The sequence below is a fragment of the Syzygium oleosum genome, unplaced genomic scaffold (genome assembly GCF_021117445.2).
Source record: "Syzygium oleosum isolate NSW1041296 unplaced genomic scaffold, Sole_v2.1 Sole_v2.44, whole genome shotgun sequence".
NCBI classification, from domain to species: domain Eukaryota; kingdom Viridiplantae; phylum Streptophyta; class Magnoliopsida; order Myrtales; family Myrtaceae; genus Syzygium; species Syzygium oleosum.
In genome coordinates, this window is record NW_026607528.1 from 718,189 (window position 1) to 743,419 (window position 25,231).

At 40.4% G+C, this 25,231-nt stretch overlaps 2 protein-coding genes and 1 pseudogene across 2 annotated transcripts; 1 reads left to right on the plus strand and 2 right to left on the minus strand.

The window, feature by feature from the left end:
- The window catches only part of LOC115667933 (26S proteasome non-ATPase regulatory subunit 12 homolog B-like), a 73,215-nt pseudogene that overhangs the window by 4,463 nt on the left and 43,521 nt on the right, over window positions 1-25,231 (minus strand).
- On the minus strand, window positions 7-6,732 carry LOC115667327 (disease resistance protein RPV1-like). Its single transcript, XM_056306459.1, has 6 exons — window positions 6,553-6,732; window positions 5,754-6,454; window positions 4,556-5,645; window positions 2,148-2,420; window positions 109-1,046; window positions 7-13 (listed from the first exon to the last, which is right to left on the minus strand). The coding sequence occupies exons 2-6, from the start codon at window positions 6,344-6,346 to the stop codon at window positions 7-9; spliced, it is 2,901 nt and encodes a 966-aa protein (XP_056162434.1). The 5' UTR covers window positions 6,347-6,454; window positions 6,553-6,732.
- Window positions 16,789-17,460, plus strand: LOC130136254 (uncharacterized). The gene has a single exon (XM_056306460.1). The coding sequence runs from the start codon at window positions 16,789-16,791 to the stop codon at window positions 17,458-17,460; it is 672 nt and encodes a 223-aa protein (XP_056162435.1).

A 25,231-nucleotide genomic window follows, 5' to 3' on the forward strand; every position in this document is an offset into this window, starting at 1 on the left:
AATTCTTCAATCCCTGTGTTAGATAGGTCTAGTTTAGTCAATGATGTCAACATTCCGATCGAGTCGGGAATCTCTCTCAAACAGGGGCATCCCTTTAATAACAAGTGCCGCAGAGACATGAGGGAGCCTATGGAGCTGGGTATACGGGCTAAAGATTCACAATAAGAGGCATCGAGAGTCTCGAGCTTTCTCAGAGAACCAATGGATTCGGGTAATTCTTCAATCCTTGTGTTAGATAGGTCTAGTTTAGTCAATGATGTCAACATTCCGATCGAGTCGGGAATCTCTCTCAAACAGGGGCATCCGTTTAATAACAAGTTCCGCAGAGACATAAGGGAGACTATGGAGCTGGGTATACGGGCTAAAGATTTACAATAAGAGGCATCGAGAGTCTCGAGCTTTCTCAGAGAACCAATGGATTCAGATAATTCTTCAATCCCTGTTTCAAATAGGTACAATTCAGTCAATGATGCCAACTTTCCGATCGAGTCGGGAATCTCCCTCAACGAGTAGCATTCCTGTAATGACAAGCACCATAGAGACACGAGGGAGCCTATGGAGCCGGGTATGCGGGTTAACGATTTACAACAAGAGGCATCAAAAGTCTTGAGCTTTCTCAGAGAACCAATGGATTCAGGTAATTCTTCAATCCCTGTTCCAGATAGGTTCAGTTCAGTCAATGATGCCCACTTTTCGATCGAGTCCATAGATTTTGAAAGTTGAGTAAGATCTTCACAGGAGGCATTCTCCAATTTCATCAAACAATCTCTCGGAATAGGAATGTCTTGTATAGCAGTATCATTTAAGAAGATCTCCCTCAATTCTTCCATCCTACCTACTCGTTCCGATAGCTTCTTCAGTTTTTTACACCAACTAACATCCAATGAGACGAGGGTCTTGATATCCTCGATAGAAGGATGAATCTCTTCTAGATTGTCACATCCATGAAGGATCAAAATCTCCAAGCTTTTGAAATCGGATAAGTCGGGAGTTTTTCTCAAAGATTGACAATATGAGAGCTTAAGAACTTTGAGCTTAGTTGACATCTGAAAAGAAAGAAAAAGTAACTCAGTGATATTGGACCTCTACACCGTGTGAATTTCCACTACTCCTCATTTTCTTTAGACTTTTTAAAATTTCCTCAAATTACTCATGCTTCACTGCTCCTTCACAATTGTCTTATTTAATTTTATATATTTCTTGTGGTAGTGTTTGGCTACACCAACATATAAACATTTTTTATACGTATCCATTGCAAAAACAATGTTAAGGATATACAAGTGCTGACTGCATTTATTTTTGGATAACATTTCAAAGAAAATATATGTTTATTGATTATACATGAGCAAAATTTATAATCAAAGAAGCAGATGACGAATTCAAATGGAAGAGACATAAATTCATTGGGCGCCATGTTTTCCTTCAATAGTATGAAAATAAGAGAAACGGCTAGTTTAATTATGAAAAAAAATTACATTTTGTATGTACAAAATATAAAAAAATGTTATATCAAAAAATATGAAAAGCCATTGGAATGATAATTTTATCACTCTTTCAACATTACTAAGTTATAATTGTGTTATACAGTGACTTCAATAATCAACAAATATAATGAACAAAATTTTATGTGCAACAAGTCAGAGCAATTCATAAATTATTCCATAACTCTATGATAAAAATGAATTTATAATTTCAGTATGTATATGCAACAGAAGTCACTGTCATGGAGTTTTTGTTTCTCCATGAAAGAAGATCGATATAGACATATAGCAAGAATCTCTAAAAGGACCTACTTTGCATGGGGAGAAATTAACTTAGAAGCCTTAAACCGTTTAGATTAAAAAAAATCAAGATAGGCACATTGTTGTAATTACAATTTTAATAGATGTTAATTAATATAGTTAATTTTTTTTTCTAGTATATCTAATGCTAAGCATGACAGGTTGTAAAGATATTATCAATTTAAGATATTAAGGGGCAGAAGCTTATATTTAGGTGCCTATAAATTCCTCTTATATTAAGAAAATCCTTAATCTGAGGAAGGATATTAAATCTTTCAGAAAGAAATTAAGGAAGGAGAACTTGGGCTCATTGCACCCGTGTACAATAAGTGATAATGCAGGAGATGTGCCTTTTCTACATCTTACCTTGAGTGGATCCCATCCTCTCCAGTTCTCTGAAATTTGAGTCCACGACATATCAAGCACGACTAATTTCTTCATATGAAAGTTGGCCACTTCTAAGTCCAAGTGACAATCATGGCACTTAAGCCATCTTAATTGAGGAAGCACGATCTGGAAATCTGCGGTGAACTTCGCATTGGTCATTTTAAGGAACCTCAATTTGGTCAGTTCTTTAAATTGTTCCGCTGTGTAACTTCCTCCCTTGTCAAGATGAATGACCTCAATCTTACTAGTGCCCTGCAATAAGGAAATAGTGTGGACCATCAGTTTTGAATGATGAGATGAGACCAACTGTATATACAAAAATATGAACTCATTTCAATTTGTTCATACTATTACGGTGTAGGCTTGTCACTTTCAATTTCGTGAGATGACAAGTTACAAGTGCATATCATTTATCTAATTAATGTAAAAATCCGAAGCTCAAGAGGGTGCTTTCAAACTTTTCCTCTTCTAATTATGCCCTTGACAATTTGCACTAATTGAACTCCCGAAGCTTCGACCAAAAAAAAAAAATCCCAAAGCCACGTCCTTTTCACAATTACAATAGATGGCCATAGATGGCCTCTCTTTTGCACACGCTAATTCGAATATATTTATCGAAATTCATGCCCTTCATAAGGGAAACAACACAACCCATACTCATATCATTTATATGTAAAACAACGCGACTCTTACAATCCAAATACATATATCAAACTTGCCACGAGAACATGTATAAAAATTAAAGAATCCCAATTGTACAATACAAACCCACCCCACTCCCCCTTTTTTTATTGGTGTATGTTGTTTGCAATACTCAATAGCAAAATGAAAATGAGAATGTCATGGCAAAAAGTGCATAAGTGTTCAACATTTCTTTCTTACTTCATTATATTTTGCATCTCAATGTTTATATTTAGTCTCTTTTAATTAAAGATACTCATCACATTTGCACATGCTTGTACAAATCATCCATGTGTTATGATTGCTTTTAGTTGCGTACCTGCTAATAATGGATATTAATCATCACACAACATTCAAAATCATATTATTTAGACGACAACAAAAATTAAACTTAAAAGTATCGGAATAAGCCATTGCTTTGAATTCACCCACTTTTTTTGATACTACGCATATTAATCTAATCAATAAAATTTAATTTCCCGCTTTTTCGCCAATAAATATGCCCTCTTAAAATTTACGTGACAATGGACAACCTTCACATTTAGATCTAATGATAAAAAAGTTTATTTTGACTTACATCTAACTATTACAAAGTGATAAGACCTATCTCTGATTGTAAAAACAATTTATTTTGAATTAAATCTAACTATTACAAAACGAATGCATCGAGTATTTAGGAATAGTTTAAGTACCACATTAAACGAATTAAAAGTCCGACGATGATATTGCACGTTGGGCAAAAGTTTAGAAACTATTGATGTTATTTTATTAACTAAATCTTTGCTAAATAAGATGCTCACTAAAAGTTGAACAATGCTGAAATCATTATTATACAATGATAGCTATATTCAGCAAATAAATGTTATCAAGGGATTAATAGGAATATCCATTGTCACAGAAAAATAAAAAGAGTGAGCAAATTCATAGAAAAAAAATTATCCACTATTATGAAATGTCTATAGAACGAAAATATTATTTATTTAGAGAGTTATAGTACACGATTGGGCATATGTCATGAATAATTATAAAAGCCACATTAGCAAATCGACGGTATTAACTAACAGTTGACGACAAAGAACTCAATTGCACAAATTTGAAAGATAAAAGACTATATTGAGCGAAAAAATAGATAGGGGACTAAATCGTACAAACATTTATACTTGGGAGACTAAATTTGTGCTTAATCCAATTTGAAAAATACAGGAATCAAGATAGCTAATCGTAACAAATGAATGGAGGTCCCATTTATCATAGCAAACGACTCATAAGAAGTCAATGCCTTAGTAAAAGAAAAACAAGGAATCAAAAGAAGAATCCAAAGGTCAAATATGTGCATCAGACACCCGTGTGGGAAAAAAAATGGCTACCAACAATTCACAGATGCTAGGTTTTCCCTGAAAATGCTTTATCAAACATTATATTTCTATAGTTTTGTTGTTGCGTTGAAGTTACCAAAGGAGAGTGTCCTCATCAGTCATCACAATACTACGAGGTAAAGCTATACACATATGCATTTATATAACGAAGAAGATGCTCCTAAATTATGTCCTAGAATCATGCAAGAAGAACAATTAACCAAAAGAGCTCTTTTGCTTGTAGAAGCCGCAAGTTTTGGGGACTCGAGATTGACAATAATTTTTATCTCAAATAAGAGAAAGAAGATGGACTCACATTCACTTACTAAAATAAGTATAAAAAATTCTTACCTTGTTGCTTGCAAGCACATCTATAGCTTCCTCATTAATCCATAATCTGCTACGCTCTTGAGGCTCCTTCGGATTTTCTAGACGTACAATTTCCCTTCCAAGATCTCTCAATTGATCATGCATCCTTAGATAGCCGTACTTGTCAATTTTAATTAAGGACATAAGACTCAATACTGCAATCCCCTTCCCCGGGAAAAAATTGCAGCTTTCCCACATATAATTCGGATATTGTTTAGATGATCCAATAAAAAAACATGCAATATCCAAAAATATCTGTTTGTCCTCATAATCTAATGCGTCGTAACTTATTCTTAACGTCTCTTGCACTTTCTTATGAGGCACTTTTTTCAATTTCTGTGATGTATCTTTCCATACTCCTTGTGTCTTTCCACATAAGAAACAACCTATTACTTCAAGAGCTAAAGGAAGCCCGTCGGTAGTAGATACGACATCACGACAGATAACTTCATAATCACTTGGAGGAGAATCCTGTCGAAATGCATGTCTACTGAATAAAATCAATGATTGATCCACAGACAACTCATTGAGTTTGTACATGTGGTCTGCACTAACTTGGCCAAGAACATCCTTGTCTCTAGTTGTTATGATGACTATACTTCCTGCTTTAAACCAACCACGGTCGACCAAATATTTCAAGCGAGCAGCATCATCTATATCATCAAGAAAAATGAGTGCTTTCTTATGTGCAAATCTAGATTTGATAAGACGGATTCCCTCGTCCACATTAGACACATCACATGAACTTCCATGGCCATATATGAGTTGCTTTTGTAGGCATTTAATACCCTCGCGCTGATATGTTTCCCGACAATCTGCCACAAATCTACAATTCTCAAAATGATCGAAGAGTTTGTTGAATAATGCCTTTGCAAGAGTCGTCTTACCGATACCGCCCATTCCATGAATTCCGATAATCCATGTACCCTTGAATTTAGCATCTTTGAAGCTCATAATGTTTTTGATATGATCATCAATTCCAACCAACTGTTGGGGAACAATTAACTGAAAAGTTCTTTTTAACTGGCTCATAACTGATGTGACAACAATTTTGACCAATGCTCCTTCATGCCTGTCAAATAATAATGAATTTCAGCATAGGAGGGGATATAAATATTCGTTTTCAAAAAAGATCTATTTGTGAGAAATTAAACAACAATTTAGTGGAGAAAAATTGTACCCGTTATCAATTTTCTCCGATTCCCATCCTTTCAAAGAACTGACTTCTTTGAGCGCTTCTTCCCATTCCTTCACTTCTTTGAGCGCTTTTTTCCATTCCTTCAAAACCATTTCGTCCCTATTCTCTTTATGTGCCTTGATAGCATCTTCGAATCTCCCTGTAAGATGGCGCACTTGTGAGGGTTTCACTTTGTAAAATATGGGCAGCACTATTTGCCCTTTGGTTCTCTTGCACTTCAACATTAGAGCCAGCTCACGAAGGCACCATTTGCTGAAAGCATAGTTCTTAGAGATAATTGGGATCAAGATCGTGGACTGCTTAATGCTGCAAATAAGCTCTGGACCAATTTCCTCACCAACACGGAGCTCATTGTCGTCTCTGAACACGCGAATTCCTGCATGGTGAAGGTTATGATAGAGATGATCGGTGAAGCCTTTGCGAGTATCTTCCCCTCTGAAGCTCAAGAACACTTCGTAATCATTTCCCTTCGGCTTTTTGGTTTTGCCTTCATAATCACCTACACATGGAGAGGTCGATGAGGAAGAGGGCCCGTGGATTGGATATTCTGAATAAGTGGGTTCTTTCCTTTTCATCTCGAGACGATTGTAAAAGAGATTGATGGAGCAGGAAACAGAGGAGAGAAATATGGAAATCCCAGATCTGGGAATAGTAGAAATGTCTCGCGGGACTCAAACTCGGAGCTACAATTAAACAAAAATAGATACTCTCAGACAACTCATCGGAATATAATGGAGCAATCAAAGCAGGACACACAGAAGGGCAAGGAGTTGTCTATTACCTGAGGAGTGTTCAAACAAAACAACCCACCCACTGCTGTGATCTCCCCCAATCCTCAGCCTTCAACGTTGGATTACCGACACACAACACTCTACTGTGCGTGCTTAAACAATGCTGATTGCTGAGTGCTTAAAGGCTGCTGAGTTATTGTACGAGTAATATTCGCAGCATTATGCGGAAGTTGCGGGGAAGCTATGCAAGCGGTTCTTGACTTTGCTTGCTTTTCCTTTTAACAAAAAAGTAGAAAAGAAAACCAACTTGCAATAAAGATGCTCCTAGTCCTTGCTTTTTCTACAAACCAAAAAACAAGAAAAGTCCTTGCTTTTTCAACTGTGCGCGCTTGAACGATGCCGACTGCTTGTAATATGCTGAGTTATTGCACTCGTAATTTCGTCAGCATTAAGCGGAACGTGCCACTGCGTGCAACCTACGCTGGTGCTTTGATTGAAATTTGAGATCCAGTACGACTTGACTTGCTTTTCCATTAGTAAATAGAATCTTCGGGGAATTGTAATGGGAAGGTGAAGCGAGCATGACACCAGGATAACATTGCTGCATGCTAAAATGGAAGGGGAATGTAACGTGAAGCACAAGCTGGGCAAGGAGTTTGGGGAATTGGTGTGACTGAGCAGGGAATCTCTGGAATTTAGTAGTGAATTTCGGTAGGGGTTGTGGAGGATCAACATGAACATTTCCAAAGCTAACTTAAAGACTTGGACAAATGCATTTTGAGCATCTGTTCTCGCCTGCACCTACAATTGAAACCCGTTCCACTGCTATGAAAAATTTGTTTTGACATAATTTATGCTAGACTGTTTGTAGCTCTCACTCGTAGCGGGCCAACCTTTTATCTATTCACTTTGATAAATGTCGGGCTAAACTTTATTCATTTGTTGATCGATCCATTCTAGGAAATTGTTCGCAACTTGTCCCACATCAATAAGTAAACTTTTGATATTTTCAAAAGAGGGTTTTTACATAAAGAAATCGCAACTATATCTAGATAACTGTTTACACGAATAAATAGAATACCACTTTATTTATGGAATGGAAATGCTTGCTAAAAGTAAAAATCAAATATGGGTCATTGCCTAAACATCGGTTGTTAAATTGCATGTATGTCGTTGTGTAAACCTTGCTAGTGAAATTACTTTCTTCCGTTGCCTATTTAAATGACGAAATAAATGTTAGGTTTAATTTGGATGACAGCAAATCTATTCAGGTGCTACATTATTTCACATGTTACACATCCAGCTGGTTTCAGCTTCAACTTCATGACCTTTTCCACAAAAATCACTTGGCAAATCGCACCACAAAGGGTCATGAAGTGACCATGAATTTGCTCCCATAAAATGCAAGAAACTTCCCACGGGTTTTCCATTGTACTTCCTTGAAACCCTTGTCACGTCATCCACCAATAGGTGCTGTGCTCACCTTATTCTGTCATATGGATGTGGGGATCTGAATGTGACTATGATTTTCTGACGTTCAAGTGAATATAAAAGTTGTGGGCTCAGACCGGCAAAAGATAATCCACGACAAAACAGAAAATTCCAAGCCCGAAATGCCAAGCACTTTAATTATGTACTAATTGGAAACTTGAAGCTCACATGGCCATCGGTACCCCTCTCCCTTATTATTCCTTTCAGTCTCAAAAGCGAGCAATGTGTTGTAGGATCCCTTTCTTTCTTAAACAGGTCAATTAGTTGATCTATAATCTACTTCGTGCCTTCAGATCCTCCTCCTCTTAAAAAAAATAGATAGCACAAGCTAGAGGAGGAGGGAAACAAATAGTATCTGGATGACTGAGTTGCTAGGTCACGCGACACCTCAGCCTTCAAGGATCAACTTCACATGTTCTTCTCCATGACATGTTTTGCCACATAAACGGACACATCGATTGTTCATTGGAGCATCTTGTGGTAATGGCCGATGCGCATCAATTGGATGTCAAGTGAAGTTCCATGCAAAAAAGATCTCGTTAGCAAGCAAGCACCGTCGTGATAAAGGAAAACTGCTTTGCTTGGATACATAAAGAAAAGGAAGAGAGAAGGATTTTGAATTTCCCTTGCGTGTCTTCTCGCAAAAGTTACAAAAATTTACTTCATTTTCCTCGTCTTCCCCTCCTTCCCAAATAAAGCACTAAGCCAGTACCTCGGAAAATCGAAGCATAAATATGGAAGGATGAAATATAGAACGGCCTTGCTTTCTTCTCATAAGACTGTTTAGCCAAATAATGCCCCAAGTTGATTAAATTCTTAATATATGTTAACTAACTCGAATGACAATATTATTCCTCGTACCTGCAAGAAATTGTATAAATATAGATTGGCAATATGAACAGAAAAATTGCCCTTATTGAATATCAATTCGGGTTGGTTTGTGCAAAATGGCAAAAGTCTTACATACGAGTCCTTCTTGAAGGGGCAAATTCAATAGGAGCAAGCAGGCAACATCAAGTTATAAAATTTGGCTTTATTTTGACCAAGAGAAGAAATTACAACTGTCTTTATTCATTTAATTAAAGGCGGCGCTTTTTCCACTCCTATTGATTAGTCACTTCTTTTTTTTTTATTTGACCATCTTATCCCTTTTGAAGCCCACCAATTCTGGTACAATTTTTATATGATCCTATTTTTTTATTTGGTCAACTCTTTTTATATTATTTATTCTTTTTCTCTATATGGGTCCCACTTTCCTTCTTATTCTTTCCTTTCACGCCTCCCACTCGTCTCTTTCTTGTAGGTCATTCACTTCTTTTTACGCCTCCCATTCATCCTCCTCCTCCTTCTTCCACAAACCTCGTCGTCCCGATGTCCTCTATTTATTATCTATGATGCCAACTACATTGGTTTCCATACTTTCACTGACACTGGTATTGGCCTCACCGGTGACCTTCCCTATGAACCCCTTTTCTCTGCACTCAGACTCTTCTTGCACCATGAAGATTGAGAAGCATTGCTTCTCTCTCTTCCCTTTTTATATATATATTTTTTCTCCTCTTCTTGCACATGTGAGAGTGTAGAGAAAGAAAAAGTGTCTCCACCATGTGTAGGCATAAAAGTCGGGGGCAATAGGCGATAGGCTTAAGCTTTGAATTTTAGGTTAAATTGCATAAAAGTAAAGCAATCTACTCATAGACATTGAGACAAAACCTCCAACATGGAAATCAAAACCACCTAGAATAAAGAGAAAGAACGGACCAAAAGAACAACATAAAGCTGATTGTAGTAACTCTGCCACATGTGACGAAAAATAAAATACAAGCATCTACCCAATTAATTCACAAACACTGTTTGATGCACGCTACACTCCACACTCTAAACGCAGGAGTGAAACACAAGATCAAGCATTTCCACGATCCAAAATTCAAATTCTCTTTGAAGAAAAAATATCAAGAAATACTCAATAGCGACCGAAATGAGCATGATTTCGAGACCAAAAAAACTAAAAAGGAAAAAAAAAAGCTTTCACCAAAACCATACGTCCGATAGCGAATGAGGAGGGCATGGATTGTTGAAGTAAGCAGTTCTTTTTGGATTGCAGATACAGTGGAGATTTGTGGAAGAAGAAGAACAAGAACGAGCGGGAGGCATAGAAAAAAGAGAATGGCCTACAAGAGAGAACACAGAGACAATTGAGAGGCATGGAAAGAAAGAAAAAAAAAGGAAAGTGAGACCATAAGGAATAAAAAGAATTCACCAAATAATAAAAAAAGCACCATATAAAATTGTACCAAAAGTGATAGGTCCCACAAGAGTTAGAATGGTTAAAACAACAAAAAAGTGAGTGTTTAAGCCATATAGGGAGTCGAATAAGTGTGGCACATTAAACATAATCAAATGGGGAATGCAGCATTTTGTCATGGACTTATGACACACTACATACAGGAAACCAAACTTGCCTCAATCATGAAATCCTTGTTGTCGTGCTCTAAGATATAGGACTCCCATGAAATAATTGTCATGTCATACTCAAAGCCTGGATTTGAGAATATTTCCTGAACTTTCCACTTTGTTTTCAAATGCCCAATCAGATGCAAAAGTTACTATTTACAAGGATTTTCCATTGAACTAAATCCCAACTTTCATTATATCATCACTATAATCCCCATGATAGCACAAAAATGCAACTTAACTCTAAGTTTTGTAACATAAAATCTAAAGTGAGGGAAGTCCCAATGTGACATTCTGAAATCCGACCCACTTGGGATTTATGAAATGAATAGTTTATGGACATGCTTGTAGTTAGATCTCGCCCGGAATTGATCACTTCGGGAATACTAACCGTTAGGAAAATGCTAATTAGGGATTTAAATTCGCGCGACCAAAGAACTCGATCGTGAAACGACTTTCGACCATGAGAATTGTCGAGGTGACATTTTGAGCCAGTGTAGGCTGATCCAAGGATAGTCAGAGATCAATTCGCCGATGTCACATTAGTGGATCGCGGGTGATTTTGTTTGACCACGAAATGAATTAACGAATGATCCTAAACCTATACCAAACAATCGTGCCCGTTGGAACTAGCGATCGATCCTCGCGAATAAGTGACAACCGAGGTCGTCATGACCCGAGTGAACTTGAACGTGGCTTGATTTAGTATCGGACACGGGTCAAAAACGCGAATTTCCCCAAAAGCCGCCCGTTAGTTTGAGATTTGCTCAAGTTGCGTTATTTGGAACTTAGTCATTAAATTAGAGACCGAGTTGAGCATTGGAAATTTGGAAAGTCACTACAGATCATTATGACGATATTGTCATTTGCTTGGGTAGCCTCGGATTTGTCCGAATCCTTCAAAAAAATCAAATTTCGGTGAGAAATGGAAAATGACCATTTTACCCCTGGAAGTTTGTTAAGACCAATGCAATTGGGGAAGGGCATTTTGGTCATTTTACCCTAGCTTTACTGTCACGCCCCGAACCACGCGACATCCCTTTTCAGTCAAAATAGTGCGACATCCCAGGAAACGTCGCCGACCCCACGATTACATTAGAGTTCGATCGCGGCGGAAACCAATGAAATAAACCCGGACAATAAAATTGGAGAACACCAGGAAGAAATAAATCGCCAAACCACCAATCATAACTATACCTCGATTTAAGCATATACAATATCCATTTACAAACGAACTTATACCATACCGCCATTTACAAAACCATAAAACATACAGGCACACCAAACTACTAACTACAAACCACCGACGTACAAAAAAAAAGGATCGATAGCCTGGGTAAGCCTATACCCAAAAATGAGACTCTCCAAAAATCTTCCCCATCCTCGCAACTAACCCCTACGCCCTCGGGAGGGCGTCCACTCGGACTCGCTCTCCTCATCCTCCTCGTTTGAGTCATCCTCGGGCACATGTTCATCCGATGACTCTGAATCAGCCTCAATCTCGATCGGGTGATCCTCATCCCCTGACTCTGGCTGAACCTCAACCTGATCCTCCGGCTCCTCTGCGGGCTCATCCTCCGGCTCATCCACTGGCTCGTCTTCGGGATCCTCCTCGTCCCCATCCTCCGGTCCTACCTCGGGTATCCCACCTAGATCTACGTCCATCGGGTCATACCCGGCCTGCGACTCCTCCGGCTCCGGATCCGGCACTGCTACGGTCAGCTCAGGCGCTGCAGGGACATGCTGATGCCCTAACTGAGCTAGACTAGTCTCCAAACTAGTCATCTCCCCGTCGGGAAGGGTTACGGCCATCGGATCCCAGTCCCCTACTCCATCAAAGGGTACATCGAATCCTCGAACGGGTCCAAACTCATCCACTCCGTCCCTAAACATCCATGCCGTATACGTATGAGCCTGCCATAGGGGTAGTCCTATATCTATCCAAACTACCGAAGTGTGCTTAACCTAGGTATGAATCTCGTCTACGGGATACTCTGTGACCTTATGATCGATGTGCATGGGAATCCCAAAACACTGCGGCGGTAACGGCAGAAGGTTCATGGCTCGGGCGGGGGCTCTGAAATGGTTTGGTTGAAACAACCATGAGACACTTCTCAATAAGTTGCAACCTAAACCCCTACCTAGGCTACCACGTATTCTAGACAAGTTCAGACACACAAACGAGCAACACAAACAAACACTATCCATGCAATCGCACTTACCTGGACTCTCGGCATACTCAGCCTGCATGTTAGTTCATAATCACAACATTCAAAACTCGCACGCATTTCAAACTTCACGCACCCCAAACCACACGCATTTCCATGCCCAAAACACATATCGTTCACACCACATTTCCAGCCCACATTTCACGCTCGATCACACACCATCACATCGTTTTTTTATTTATCTTGCCTCATCGTACCAACACTTGCTCAATCACTTTCTTAGCCCGCGTAAACACGCCTCAGGCTCTCACTTTCCCATCGCGACCCGCGTAAACACGCCTCAGCCCCGATCTCACTTTCACTTGCCATACCACACGTCTCATTCTCAATCACTTTTCTCGGCCCGCGTAAACACGCCTCAGGCCCACACGATCGCGCCCCAAGCATCACACGCGTCGGTCCGATCCCACAGTCGTATCACGACCCGCGTAAACACGCCTCAAGCCGGTTCAATTCCCCGTGTAAACACGCCTCACGGATTTAGTGATCACACGAACATACTCGCATACCATATATTTTATCTGAACCCCGCGTAAACACGCCTCAGGACCTTTTAGTGATCACACGCATATCGCATGTCTCAAATCTCACACGTGCACACGCTCGAGCATCAATCAATTGCACATTAATGCAGCCAAATTCATCACCACAATTCAGCCACATTACAAACACACAATCAACATACAAATTGCCATTTTTCTACATCCAAACTACGGCAAATCAATTCCGGCTCTTCACAACATTTTCACACAATTAATCGCCTAATCCAAATACCCAATTTGCATACCGACCCGCATTTTCCAGCATTCAAACCAGCAATTTCCAGCATATACTCGGCCTCTAAATTTCCACCAAAATTTCCCAAATTCATTCCTAAGGCCCGCTAACCAATTCCGCCCCTAAAACTATACTAATCTGTGTCTAAACGGGTCCGAAATTACCCGATAAACTAGGCGAAGGTTTAGATTGAACTTACCCAAACTCTAGGCAGCTGGCAGCGGCGGCGAGCGGCGGACAGCTCGGCGGTGAGCGGCGGCGACGGCGGCTTGGGCCGGTTCCTCACGGCCATGGGAGAGGGAAAGAGAGAGAACCAAGAGGGTGAGGGGGAGAGAAAGAGAGGGACGGCGGCGTGAGGGTGGTGAGGCGGGGCGGCGGCGACGGGCGGTGGCCGGTGGCGGCGGCGCGGCGGCGAGCGGCCAAGGGGGAGAGGGCGATCGGGAGAGAGAGAAGGGGAGGGAGCCGAGAGAGAGAGGTGAGAGAGTGAGGAGAGAGAGAGGATTTTGGGCTTTAAATAATCAAGTCAATAATTGAAATGCCCAAAAGACGATCTTGCCCTTCTCTCACAATCCAAATCGACGGCCCAGATTCGATCTTATCTTGAAATCGATGGCCCGGATCGAATCTTTTCTAAAATATCCAAAGGTAATTTGGGAATTTCATAAAATTCCAAGGGCAAAATTGTCCAACTCAAAAGTTAGGGCAAAATGACCAAAATGCTCATCCCTCTTAACACTTACCCTTTATAAACCTCCAAGGGTAAAATGGTCACTTTTCAATTTCTTGCCGAATTTGAATTTTTCTGAAGGATTCGGGAAGATCCAAAACTGTACGTTCCAATCACAACGTCGTCCTAACGTTCTGTCGTGACTTCCTAATTTTCCGATGTCCAATTTGGGCTTTAATTTAATAATTGAATTTTATTTAGCGTAATTCGAGCGTTTCTCAAACTAACGGGCAGCATTTGGGGAAATTCGCATTTTTGACCTGTGGCCGATACTAAATCAAGTCACGTTCAAGTTTGCTCGGGTCGTGCCGACCTTGATTGTCACTTAATCGCGAGGGTCGATCGCTAGATCCGACGGACGCGATCATTTGGTATAGGCTTAGGGTCGTTCGTCAATTCATTTCGTGGTCAAACGGAATCACCCGCGATCCACTAATGTGAAAATGGCAAACTGATCCCTAGCTATCCTTGGATCGGCGTACACTGGCTCAAAATGTCATCTCGACAATTTTCATGGTCAAAAGTCGGTTCACGATCGAGTTCTTTGGTCGCACGAATTTAAATCCCTAATTAACCTTTCCCTAATGGTTAGTATCCCAGGAATGATCAGTTCCGGGCGAGAACTAACTACGAGTACGTTCATAAAATCAAGCATTTTATAAATCCCCAAATGGGCAAATTTTAGGATGTCACATTTATAAAATGACAATTTTGCCCTTGGATTTTTATGAAATCCCCAAATTGCCCTTGGATATTTTTGGAAAAGATTCGATCCGGACCGTTGATCTCAAGATAAGATCAAATCTTGGCCGTCGATTGAATTTATGAGAGAGGGGCATGATGGTCTTTTTGGCATTTCAATTATTAACTTTGGACTAATTAAGTCCAATATCTCTCTCTCCTCACTCTCTCACCTCTCTCGGCTCCCACTCTCTCTATCCCCCTCACCGTCGACCGCCCCTCTCCCTCGGCAGCGTCGCCGCCGTCCGGCCGTCCGCCGTGCCACCGCCGTCCCGCCACCGAGCCGCACCACCACCCTCACGCTGTCTCTCCCTCTCTCTCTCTCCCCTCGCGGCCATGAACAGCGGCCAAGGAAGCCGCACCGCCGCTCGCCGTCCGCCTACACCGCCTCATCGCTCGCCGCCGCTCACCGCTGATCGCTGCCCCCTTTCCACTCTAGCCGAGCTAGTCTAGAGTTCATGTAAGTCGCGCCCTAAACTCTATTTAGGACTTCGGGTATCGACGGACGAAATTAGAACCGAATCGGGATAATTAGTGTCGGTTTAGGGGTTATATGGGTAGACCGACTTGGGGAACTTTAATTGGTTGAATTGTGAGTGAATTTGTGATGTTTCGGGATTGATTTGATGTGGAGTTGAGTGCTGAAATTTGGGGCGTGAAATGAGGAGCATATGGTCCGATTTAGGGACAAATGGTGTCCGTTTGGTGCGTGGTATGGTGGCTGAATTGTGATGTTCGTTGTGACTTGAAATGAGTTTGGAAATGTCGAATTTATGCTCGAGATATTGGCTGTGATTGTGAGCTCATGAGTGGCCTTGTCTGTTTGATCATGAGCTAATTGATTTGAATGTGGGCTATTATGTGCACGCTTGGGCTGAATTGAATTTGAATGACAATTGGCTGTGTTGGGTGATTATTAAACATGAGAAATATGTGTGATTTGATGCGTGCAAGGACCAAGTGTGATTGGCCAGTTTATTGGCATGTGGGTGTCAAGTAAATGAACGAGTGAGAAATCCTGTGTGGTGTGGTATGTGTGGTTGTGAGAATCCCTGAGGCGGTATCATTATGCGGAGAATTGATCCGTCTTGAGGCGATACGACTACGCGGGACGATGCCCGGTATTACCGGAAGACTGTCAACCTGAGGCGGTACCATTACGCGGGTTGTACAGTAGGTGGTAGGTGTTGAGCCTGAGGCGGTACCATTACGCGGGCAAGATACATGGCTTGAGGCGATACCATTACGTGGGCCGAGAAGTGTTGTGAATATGGCCAACCTCAGGCGGTACCATTACGCGGGTTGTGCACTAGAAGACGGATGTTGAGCCTGAGGCGGTACCATTACGCGGACAAGATACATGCCTGAGGCGGTACCATTACGCGGGCCCAGGAGTGTTGTATATATGAGATGGTCGCAGCGAACCTGAGGCGGTACCATTACGCGGGTCACTGGCGAGTTGAGTAGAAAGTACGAGATGGTCGCAGTGAACCTGAGGTGGTACCATTACGCAGGTCACTGGCGAGTCGAGTGAAATTCGTGTGTGAAATGCTTTGGGAATATACATGTGGTTGGCAATTATGTTATTAGGCTAATGTGCAGGTTGCACGCATGAAAAGGCCAGGTAAGTACAATTGTGTGAATGGTGTGTTTATTAGATGATGTTATGTTTGATTTGTCTGGAGGTACGTGATAGCCTAGGTGGGGTTTAGGGGGTGTACTTATTGAGATGTGATCTCATGGTTGTTTTAACCAACAATTTCAGAACCCCGGCTTGAGCCATGAATCTTCCGCCACTGCCGCCGCAGCGTTTTGGGATTCCTATGCATACCGACCATGACGTTATAGAATACACTATAGACGACAACATGACCTGGGTAAAGCATACCTCTGTAGTTTGGGTAGACATAGAACTACCCCTCTGGCAGGCCTACACTTATACAGCTTGGATGTTCAAAGATGGGATAGACGAGTTTGGTCCCGTCCGAGGCTTCAACGTACCCTTTGATGGCGTTGGGGATTGGGATCCGTCAGCTATACCCCCGCCCGATGGCGAGATGACTAGCTTGGAGACTAGTCTGGCGCAGTCAGGGCATCAGCATGCACCTGTAGCACCTGAACCTACCGTGGCCAAACCTGACCCGGAGCCGGAGGAGTCTCAGGCAGGGTACGACCCCATAGATGTACACCTGGAGGTAATTCCGGAGGAGGATCCAGAAGAAGAAGAAGAAGACCCTGAAGCAAAACCTGAAGAGGCCCCAGAGGTAGAGCCTGAAGCAGAGCCTGAAGAGGAACCGGAGGACGTACCCGAGTATGAACCATGGTATGATCCCGAATTTGTGCCTGAGGACGAGTCGGACGAGGACCCAGTTGAAGAGGAGCGAGTCGATGCTCCAGCAAAGTCGGATGACATAAACAATCCAATCGATATCGAGGCTGAACCGGAGTCCTCAGAGGAGCCGACAGTTCAGGGGAGTTCAGATGCGGGTGATGAGGAATCTGACTGTGAGTGGACGCCAAGCAGAGGGCGTAGAGGCTAGTGTGGGGGTTGGGAGTAGACTTTTTGGAGTGTACCATTTTTGGAGATAAGATACCCAGGCTATCGATCTTTTTTGGACGTCGGTGGTTTATAGTTTAGGGGTTCGGTGTGCTTGTAAATATTATGGTTTGTAAATTGTGGATATTATATAAGTTTAAATAGAGAATGGATGTGTTTTACTCCCTTGTTACCCCTAGTCAATTATTGTCTGGGAATTTATGGCTTCGCTGACTGGTATAAATCTCTGATAAGTTTCATTGGGTCGGCGATACCCTGGGACGTCGCACGAATTCGACCGAGCTTGGGATGTCGCGCGCTTGATAGGCTTCGGGGCGTGACATCACTGTTTAATTTGGTACCAGAGCGAGGTTAGCTCGATCTAAGTTGGTCGAAGTCTAGAGTGATAAGGAGCAGAGACCCTGGGGTAGTAATTTAGGGAGATCTTAGCAAGTCATGGGGTGGAATGAGCTACACGTACCTCCAGATTGTTTGTTGTGATTGTTGGGTGAATGGGTTTTTATAACGATTGAAATGTAGGTGCGTTTGGACCTGAGGTAAGTGCACAGACCCTATTGATTGTGACCTTGTGCTGTGATGATTGATTACCTGCCGAGTGAATTATTGCATTAATTCACTACCTAGGACTAGACTGGTATAGTTGGCCTAGGTTTCTAATTCCTGTATGGAATTATAGCAGGTAGTCGAGTGGTAGATAATCGTGAGGATGAGTTCGCGAGGTAGAGGAACCGGAGGTGCATCCAGTTCGCGAACCCGACCTGCAGGAAATCCGAGAATGGATGCGGTTATGAGGACCTTAGAGGAGATTGGTAACCTGATGGAACGGCAGACTCAGGAAAGAGTTGCCACTATTGCCCAAGCTGCTGAGGCCACTGCTGCCAATAATAATAATGAGAATCAAGGGTAGGGGCAGGTGAATGTGAATAGGCAGATGCACAAATTAGTCGAGCAGTTTCTGAAATTAAAGCCTCCTAAGTTCGATGGTAGAGGCGATCTTGAGGGTGCATCGTTGTGGGTAAAGGAATTAGAGAAGGCTTTTGAGGTGTTGGGATGTACAGATGAGGAGAAAGTGACATTAGCAGTATATCAATTGCAAGGAAATGCAAATGATTGGTGGAAAGCCATCAAAGGTAGAGTGTTTCCGGCTGGTACCGCCCAGACTTAGGCGATATTTGTTGAAACCTTTAATGGTAAATATTTTTCTGAGAGTGCCCAAGAACAGAAATTATCTTAGTTTATGAGGCTACGATAGGGGCAGAGGACAGTAGATCAGTACGAGTCTGAATTTGCTCGGTTGTCTTAGTTTGCCCCGAAGATGGTTGAGGATCCGTTGGATAGGGCTCGGAGGTTCCGAGACGGTTTGAAACCGGACCTTCGCAGCCAAATGATCTTATTGAATTTGAGAGAGTATAACGAGATTTATGATAGGGCTCAAGCGATTGAGCGGAACTTGGCGGATAGGGCCGCCGCTTCTGGGTCGAGATTTGCCCAGGGTAGGGATAACTGTCAGTTGGGAAAGAGGTCAATGACGAGTAATCGGCGCTTTGTTCTTCCTGTTAGAAGGAACATAGGGAAACCGGCCCGTTTTCAGAATGGTCCATGTCGAGTGTGTGGAGAAAGACATGGAAATGGACGTTGTCCTACCAGGGGCGGAGTATGTTGTTAAGGAAAACCCCTATTGATTTTGAAGTTGACAAAACTTTCCATATGTTTGTGAATCTAATTCTGAACTATCTTATTCCAGGTATATATATGTTCTGGAAGTTCAGAAAGAAATTTTTCAGACTTTACAAACTGATTCATGTCGTATTGAAGACCCACATAATCTAAGTTCTAAAATTCAGATGTAGGAATTATTCAGACGCAGACGAAGAAATTTTTCAGAAGCAGACGCAGAAGCTGAAATTTTATAGAAGCAAACGCAGACGCAGAAAATTCTTCAGACGCAAAATTCAGAACGAAACATAACAGCTAGTGATCTGGCATGGATTTTACAGAAGGAAAGTTTTGATTGTTTCAATCTAAGGGTATAATTAATTGACAATCAAATACTATGACAAGTATACATTATAACGGATAAAGCTCTACTTATGGAAATCAAGATTCTGGTTATATGGGCGACCAGAATCAGCGGGATTCAGAATCTGTAAATCCAACGGCTACTCAATCCTTTCTATACAAATCTGTCCAAGGTGAAGATTGGAAGATGATCCTCTGATAGCTGTCCAACGGCTAGTTTGGAAGTAGAGGAGTATTTAAGGAGATCAACGAGCAGCAAAAGGTAGCACAGATTCACGAATCAACAAGTCCAAAGTTTGAGCATACTCCAATCATTTCTCTTATTATTTTGAGCCAAAAATTAAGATCTTGAGGGTTATTTTGTAAGAGTGATTGTGTGAGATAGAGAGTCCTATCATACACGAGAGTGCTATCACTCAGATTCTGTAAATTCCTCTTGATTACATAGTGAAATCCAGCCAGTAGGCTGTAAGCGTGGGAGAGTGGACGTAGGCTTACTATAAGCCGAACCACTATAAACTTGTGTGCAGTTTTTCTATCCCTTATCTCTTTATTTACACACTGCACATTAAGAGCACTGTCTGTATAATCTGTCTTGAATTTGAATATTATTCAGACTCATCTGTGTTCTTTCATTTCCGCATAAATTAATAAAAATTGTTTAAGATCACCTATTCACCCCCCTCTAGGTGATCCTTGCTAGCTACATTAATTGGTATCAGAGCAGGTTGCTCATTTACTGAAGTGTTTTACTTCTGAGCTAACGATCTATATGGCTAGCTTTGGTGCTCCAGGGCTCATTGAAAGACAGAGTAACAACAGACCACCATATTTTGATGGCAAGGAATATAGTGTCTGGAAGAACAAGATGAAGGCATTCATAAAATCGATTGATCACATGCAATGGGATGTCATCATCAAAGGAGTCAATCCAAAATCTTCTGACTCAAAAGAAAAGGCAGATGCTAGCAAAGCAGCAGATCCTCCATTATCTCAAACTGAGATATCTAAAAGAGAAACCTTAGATTCCAAAGCAATTTATTCTCTCTATTGTGCTTTATCTCCCATTGAATATAAAAAAATTGCTGCTTGTGAATCAGCTAAGGAAATCTGGGATACGCTTCACATTACTTATGAAGGAACCGATCGAGCCAAGGAAACTCAGATCAATCTGTTGCTTGGTCAACATGAATCCTTCAAAATGAAGCCTGAAGAATCAGTTGCTGACATGTATGACAGGTTTACTGACATAGTAAACGGTCTTGCATATCAAGGACAACCAGTCATAGACGCTATGAAAGTCAACAAACTTCTGAGAGGTCTGACAAACAAATGGGACAATATCAAAACTTCTCTTCGTGAGACACAAAGGATCAAGCCTCTATTAGTGAATGAGTTGATTGGAACTCTTCAATCATATGAGATTGAGCATCGGAATGAGGAGAATGAATCCAGAGGTAATAAGTCAATTGCATTAAAAACTAACATTGATTCTGATGCAGATTCTAAAGATGAAGATGTGGACGATGAAGAACTAGCTATCTTCATAAAGAAGTATGAGAAGATGAAGATCGGAGGAAGAAACCTCAAAGGGAAGAAGCCTTTTGAGAAAAAGAAGTCTATCGAAGAAATAGAGAGATCAAAGGATATAATATGCTTTCATTGTAGGAAACGTGGACATATCAAGTCAAATTGTCCACTTCTGAAAAAGAAGACCAAATTTGAGAAAGCAAAGAAGGCCTTAAAAGCAGAAACCTGGAGTGACACAGAGTGCGAAGATAATGATGAAGATATCTCAAATTTCTGTCTTATGGCAAAGTCAGATTTAGACTCAGATTCAGATTCTGATCCTAAAGTGGAAATCGAGGTAAAGCAAAATGAAATGTCTATTGAAGTATCAAATTATATTGATGAATTATGCTTTGAATTTAAGACTGCTCTTAAAAGAATCTCTTCATTGAAAAAGGAAAATTCATCTCTGAGGCAACAGGATATTTCACAAAAAGAAAAAATTGATTTCCTTCAAAAAGAATTTCATCAAATCAAGGAAAGTCGGGATTTTTTTTCCAAAGAAAATGCTGTTTTGAAAAAGAAAGTTACAGAAATTACTTCCAAGTTTTCAAAAAGTTCAGAAACCTTGAAGCATATCCTTTCCATCCAAATTCCTTACTATAACAAATTTGGTCTCGGATTTGTGAAGGAAAGTGACAGTTTGATTGATTTTCCAAAGGTCAATGAGAGATTAAGACAAAGACCTCCTCGACAAGTTTATAAAAATCATTTCAAAAAGAATTTTGTCAAACCTGTTGGCCGAAGTGCACTCAGGTGCTCAAAATGTGGAGATTCACAACATTTTGAGAATGAATGTCCTAAGGTCTGGAGACATGTTCGAAGAGATTTTGTTAAGACTGCCTATACTAATCCTCAAGGACCCAAACAAATCTGGGTACCAAAGAAAACTTGAGATCTTGTAATTTTTGCAGGTTACCACAAAGAGAAAAAGGAAGTGGTATCTAGACAGTGGATGCTCTAGACACATGACAGGAGATCCAAGCATATTCATTGAGATACAAAGTCTGAATGGTGGAAAAGTTTCTTTTGGAGGAAATACCAAAGGAAAAATCATTGGCAAAGGAACGGTTGAAATTGGAGGACTTAAATCAATGATGTTTCATCGGTAAAAGGACTCAACTACAACTTGATAAGCATAAGCCAGCTATGTGATATAGGGTTTAGAATCAACTTTCAAGAAGATACATGCTCAGGAACAAGCAAAGATTCTTCTCAAACTTTTACGGGAAGAAGACATGGCAATATTTATCTTCTTGATGTTAATTCAAAATCCACTCATTGCTTGATCTCAATCAAAGAAGATGAAGATCTGTGGCACAGAAGATTGGGACACATCAGTATGAAACAAATCTCAAAGATCTCAAACAAGAAATTGGTTCGGGGTCTACCAGATTTGAAATACAAGAAAACAGAATTATGCAATGCCTGCACCCTAGGAAAACAAGTAAGAAGCTCTTTGAAGTTTATACATCATGTTTCCACTAATCGTGCTTTGCAGCTTCTTCATTTGGATCTGTTTGGACCAACCAGAACACAAAGTATTGGTGGTAAGAAGTATTGTTTAGTTATTGTTGATGACTTCACAAGATTTACTTGGATGTTCTTTCTTGCTCATAAAAATGAAGCTTTTTCATATTTTTCAAAATTTGCAAAAAGAGTTCAGAATGAAAAGGGCTATGTCATTTCCTGCATTAAAACTGATCATGGGGGAGAATTTGAAAATCAAAATTTTTCAGATTTCTGTGAGGAAAATGGCTTTCAACATAATTTTTCTACTCCATATACACCAGAACAAAATGGTGTTGTGGAAAGGAAAAATTGTTCTTTGCAAGAAATGGCAAGAACACTATTGATTGAAAGCAAAATTTCTTTTCAATTCTGGGCAGATGCAGTTTTTACAGCATGTTATATCATCAACAGAGCTTTTCTCAGACCCATTCTTGAGAAAACCCCCTATGAGCTTTTCAAAGGTAGAAAGCCCAATATTTCATATTTTCGTGTGTTTGGTTGTAAATGTTTTATTCTCAAAAATCCAAATGACCGCACTGGTAAGTTTGATGAGAAAGCAGATGAAGGATTCTTCCTTAGATACTCCACAACAAGTAAAGCATACAGAGTTTTCAACAAGAAGTCTCAGACCGTGGAAGAAACAATGAATGTTAAATTTGAAGAAAATATTCAGACTCACAAAGATGAATCTGAACTATCTTCCAACATTCAAGAGCCATCAGAAGCTCAATCAGAATCTCCAAAGATCGTCGAATCCATAGAAAAAGGAAAAGAAGATATCCAGACTCAATCAGAACCTTCAGAGTCTAACGATATTCAGAAAGAAAGATTTAACAGAAACTGGAAGCATAAATCCAGTCATCCGAAAAACCTCATCATTGGAGAAATAGAAGATGGTATCAAGACTAGATCTAAGCACAAGGAAAACATCAGCAACTTGGCATTGATATCAGAAATAGAACCAAAAGAAGTTGGTGAAGCATTATCAGATGAAAGCTGGATCGAAGCTATGCAGGAAGAACTTCAGCAGTTCAGAATCAATCAAGTATGGGAGCTCGTACCAAGACCCAAAAATCATCCAGTAATTGGAACAAAATGGGTATTCAGAAACAAACTAGATGACAAAGGGAAAGTTACAAGAAACAAAGTAAGACTGGTAGCAAAAGGCTATTCTCAAGAAGAAGGCATAGATTATGATGAAACATATGCACCAGTTGCAAGGTTAGAAGCCATCAGGCTACTATTAGCTTATGCTTGTTTCCATAACTTTAAATTGTTTCAGATGGACGTGAAAAGTGCCTTTCTGAATGGATATATCAAAGAAGAAGTATATGTGGAACAACCACCTGGTTTCGAAGAACCAAGGAAGATCGATTATGTCTACAGACTCAAAAAGGCCCTTTACGGTCTGAAACAAGCACCCAGAGCTTGGTACGAAAGGTTAAGTAACTTCCTTCTGCGAAATGATTTCACCAAAGGTAAGGTTGATACAACTTTATTCGTTAAGAGAAAGGGTAAGGATTTTCTACTTGTTCAAATTTATGTTGATGATATAATCTTTGGATCCTCTAACGAATTACTTTGCAAGGAATTCTCTAAGAATATGCAGAACGAGTTCGAGATGAGCATGATGGGAGAATTGACATTCTTTCTTGGTCTACAAGTGAAACAAACCAAAGGTGGTACATTCATTTGTCAAGAGAAGTATGCTAAAGAGATTGTCAAGAAGTTTGGATTGCAAAATTGCAAGAAGACAGACATTCCCATGTCTCAATCATCCAAGCTAGACAAAGATGAAAATGGTAAAAAGGTTGATTAGAAGGTATATAGAAGCATGATAGGATCTTTATTATATCTTACTGCATCTAGACCTGACATACTTTTTAGTGTTTGTATGTGCGCAAGATTCCAATCAGACCCTAGGTAATCTCATTTTCTGCAGTAAAGAGAATAATCAAATACATTGGAACCTATCCAATGTTAGGTCTTTGGTATTCCAAAGATTCAGATTTTACTCTTACTGGTTATTTAGATGCTGATTTAGCTGGATGTAAAGTAGATAGGAAAAGTACTACAGGTACATGTCAATTGCTTGGGAATATGTTGGTATCATGGTACTCAAAGAAGCAAAATACAGTTACACTTTTCACAGCAGAAGCAGGATATGTAGCTTTGGGAAGTTGCTGTGCACAGATTCTGTGGATGAAGCAACAGTTACAAGATTTTGCTATTGAAGGATCAAATGTTGCAATCAAGTGTGACAACACAAGTGCAATCAATTTGACAAAGAACCCCATTCTTCATTCTCGAGCTAAGCATATTGAAATCAAGCATCATTTTATTCGAGATCATGTTCAAAATGGTGATGTGAATATTCAATTCATTGATTCTAAGAATCAATTAGCTGATATATTCACAAAACCTCTTGATAAATCTTCATTTGAGTTCATAAGAAACAAACTGTGCATCACTTATCCATTTTCTTGAAGTGTTTGATAGACAGGAATTTTTTTTCAGACTCAAATGTTCTCAGTCTGAATATTTTTCAGACTCACAAAGAAAGATACGTCCTTTATTCAAATTTTGGCAGGTATATTTTTGGCATTTTTGGCAGGATATTTTTATAATCGGAAGCAAATCAGGTATGTATCCTA

Bases quoted from the DNA above. Each gene is read 5' to 3' on its own strand.
- LOC130136254 (XM_056306460.1), top strand. From the start codon at position 16,789: ATGACCTGGGTAAAGCATACCTCTGTAGTTTGGGTAGACATAGAACTA.
- LOC115667327 (XM_056306459.1), bottom strand. From the start codon at position 6,346: ATGAAAAGGAAAGAACCCACTTATTCAGAATATCCAATCCACGGGCCC. The intron at 5,646-5,753 runs GTACAATTTTTC...ATTATTTGACAG, and splicing joins TCGGAGAAAATTGATAACGG to GCATGAAGGAGCATTGGTCA. The intron at 2,421-4,555 runs GTAAGAATTTTT...TCCTTATTGCAG, and splicing joins ATGTGCTTGCAAGCAACAAG to GGCACTAGTAAGATTGAGGT.